The following is a 2,974-nucleotide window of genomic DNA, read 5'->3' as shown; positions in this document are numbered from 1 at the left end:
ATGCATGTGTAACTTTTTTGTGGGATGGTGTGACCGGGAATTGAACCCACTCTCCCCACATTGCAAAAGCCATGCTCGACCAACTGAGCTACAGAGGATTTGCTTGAGTAAGCCAATTTGGTATTCTATTATCAAAGTAGAGATATTTTGTTTCACTTTCACACAGAATGATCTAGCTTGGTGAAAAAAGATGACTTACAGAGTTTCGTTCTGAAGCAGGTCCATGCATACAACAAGAGCGTCCAGCCCTGAGCCAACAGTGGTTAAGGAAACAAGTCATTTAACAGCAATACAGTTAATCAAGGTCAAATACAGACCTAACGGTTCACACACGGACCAAGGCCTAACAGCAGAAACATTTATTTTGCTCGTTGCCTACTAAATGAATAGCATAAAATAACTGAAATCATATATATATATATTTATATATAGATAAATAATATATATAAATAATATATATATATATATATAATATTTATATATAATATACATATTATTTATATATATAATATTTATATTATTTATATATATTATTTATATATATATATATATTTAGGCCCTCTACACTGGACTCAATGGTCTAAAAACACCAACAGTGCCGTCTACTGAAGGAGTGAGCTGTGTTCTGCGGTCAGTCAAAGGAAGGATACAGTCAGCCTGTTGACTCCCAGGGTGCACATCATTCTGGATCTCTTCCAGCAGCTCAAAGTTTGGGATCATGAGTTGGCGGTGTACTGAGATGTTCTGGTACTGGCCGTCTTTAGCAAGGTTGTTCTTAGTGTTGTCTGACCCAAACAGCACCAGACCCAGCTCATCTTTGTTCTCAGCGAACACCTGCAGGAAAGACAGTCCCAAATGACAGCACATTCCCTCTACATATTGCACTACCTCTGACCAGGACCCAGGGTTCTCAAAGTGGGGCCTGCCGAGGTACGGCAGAGGGTTCTCAAAGTGGGGCCTGCCGAGGTACGGCAGAGGGTTCTCAAAGTGGGGCCTGCCGAGTACGGCAGAGGGTTCTCAAGTGGGGCCTGCCGAGGTACGGCAGAGGTTCTCACAGTGGGGCCTGCCGAGGGTTCTCAAAGTGGGGCCTGCCGAGGTACGGCAGAGGGTTCTCAAAGTGGGGCCTGCCGAGGGTACGGCAGAGGTTCTCACAGTGGGCCTGCCCGGAGGTACGGCAGAGGGTTCTCAAAGTGGGGCTGCCGAGGTACGGCAGAGGGTTCTCAAAGTGGGGTGCCTGCCGAGGTACGGGCAGAGGGTTCTCACAGTGGGGCCTGCGAGGTACGGCAGAGGGTTCTCAAAGTGGGGCCTGCCGAGGTAGGCAAGCGGGTTTCTCACAGTGGGCGCCTGCCGAGGTCACGGCAGAGGGTTCTCACAGTGGGGCCTGCCGAGGTACGGCAGAGGGTTCTCAAAGTGGGGCCTGCCGAGGTACTGCAGAGGGTTCTCACAGTGGGGCCTGCCGAGGTACGGCAGAGGGTTCTCACAGTGGGGCCTGCCGAGGTACTGCAGATGGTCCAGTGCTTTTGGGCCAAGGGTTTATGGAATAACTTTAGGGTGTAATATAGTGTTATTCATCTACAGTGTATGTTCTTAACCCTGGGGAACTATTTTTTATTTTTGTAATTCTTTGCCTCATGGCAAAATGTGTAGATTTGAAGGATATTAGCCTGAAAACTGCAACATTTTCTCTCCAATGCCAAGATCCTTTAAAAATGTTCCTTCCCAGGGCTCGAGACTTGGTTTGTCCGGCCACGCACAACCAAAGTCATAGTAAAACTCCTTGTATTTTATCTCCCTCAAGTTGTGTTCTAATTGAGAGGGTCCCTGATGAATTTTCTCTCACAAAAGGGGTGCCGCCCCAAAACGTTTGAGAACCCCTATTCTAATGGCTAGAAAGGAGAGAGTGTCACGATCCACGACCTCTGGCTGTGTTCCAAAATGTGCATTTCTGTCAAGGGTGGTCATCTTCCAAGAACACCTAAGAGAGATACGGTCTAGTATAGGAGAACACAGAGCGCTTAAAACCAGCTACATTTTCAACTTACGTCGACGTGACCTCTAATCTAAACAGGAAACTGCATCCTTACGCAGCCGGAGTCAAAGCTAGCTTTTATGCTAGCTAGCTACGTCTGTTTACATTGGAGCCAATGGGCAGTGTGAGCAACTAGTGCTAGAAATTCAGTGAACAAAGGTGTTTTACAGATGATCCCTGAATTCCATAAATTACAGAAAATACACATCAAAATATAAATCCAAAACGCAAGCAGAAAGAAAGTAAAAAATACAAGACATTTATCAGTAATAAGGTCCTCCACCAGCTTCCTGAATTACCCTAGAGACACCAGAACACATTTAAAAACATTTTTGAAGATCAGTCCACAAAAAAGGTGAAAAAAACCTCAAAGCTGATTTACCTAACTCAGTACAGACCAAAGGAATTTCCAGAGTTAGCCATCCCTGAGACACGGGGTGGTAACTCGTACGTATATAGTTAGTAAAGACATTAGGTACAGTGGGACTTTTTGTAGAAGGGCTTTATAAATGAAAACATAGCTATGTATCAACCTACGTGACATCAAAGAGAGCCAACCAATGTTCTGGTAGAGAATGCAGTGATGTCAGAGCCAAGCATCTTCCTGGTAGAGAATGCAGTGATGACGTCAGAGAGCCAACCAATCAATGTCTGGTAGAGAATGCAGTGATGACGTACAGAGAGCCAACCACTTTCTGGAGAGAATGCAGTGATGATGTCAGAGAGCAACACTTCCTGGTAGAGAATGCAGTGATGACGTCAGAGAGGCAACCGACTTCCTGGTAGAGAATGCAGTGATGACGTCAGAGAGCCAACCACTTCTGGTAGAGAATGCAGTGATGACGTCAGAGACCAACCACTTCCTGTAGAGAATGCAGTGATGCCGTCAAGAGAGCCACCAACTTCCTGGTAGAGAATGCAGTGATGACGTCAGAGAGCCCACCG

General features: G+C 45.8%; 1 protein-coding gene across 1 annotated transcript in view; it reads right to left on the bottom strand.

The window, feature by feature from the left end:
- LOC112077365 (X-ray repair cross-complementing protein 5) overlaps nucleotides 1–2,974 on the bottom strand; it is a 27,866-nt gene that overhangs the window by 7,125 nt on the left and 17,767 nt on the right. The window contains 2 exon segments of the mRNA XM_070441665.1: nucleotides 200–248; nucleotides 651–834. Coding sequence (XP_070297766.1) covers nucleotides 200–248; nucleotides 651–834 — 233 coding nt within the window.

Source organism: Salvelinus sp. IW2-2015, unplaced genomic scaffold (assembly GCF_002910315.2).
Source record: "Salvelinus sp. IW2-2015 unplaced genomic scaffold, ASM291031v2 Un_scaffold4490, whole genome shotgun sequence".
NCBI lineage: Eukaryota > Metazoa > Chordata > Actinopteri > Salmoniformes > Salmonidae > Salvelinus > Salvelinus sp. IW2-2015.
This window is presented reverse-complemented; position numbering and strand designations above follow the sequence as displayed.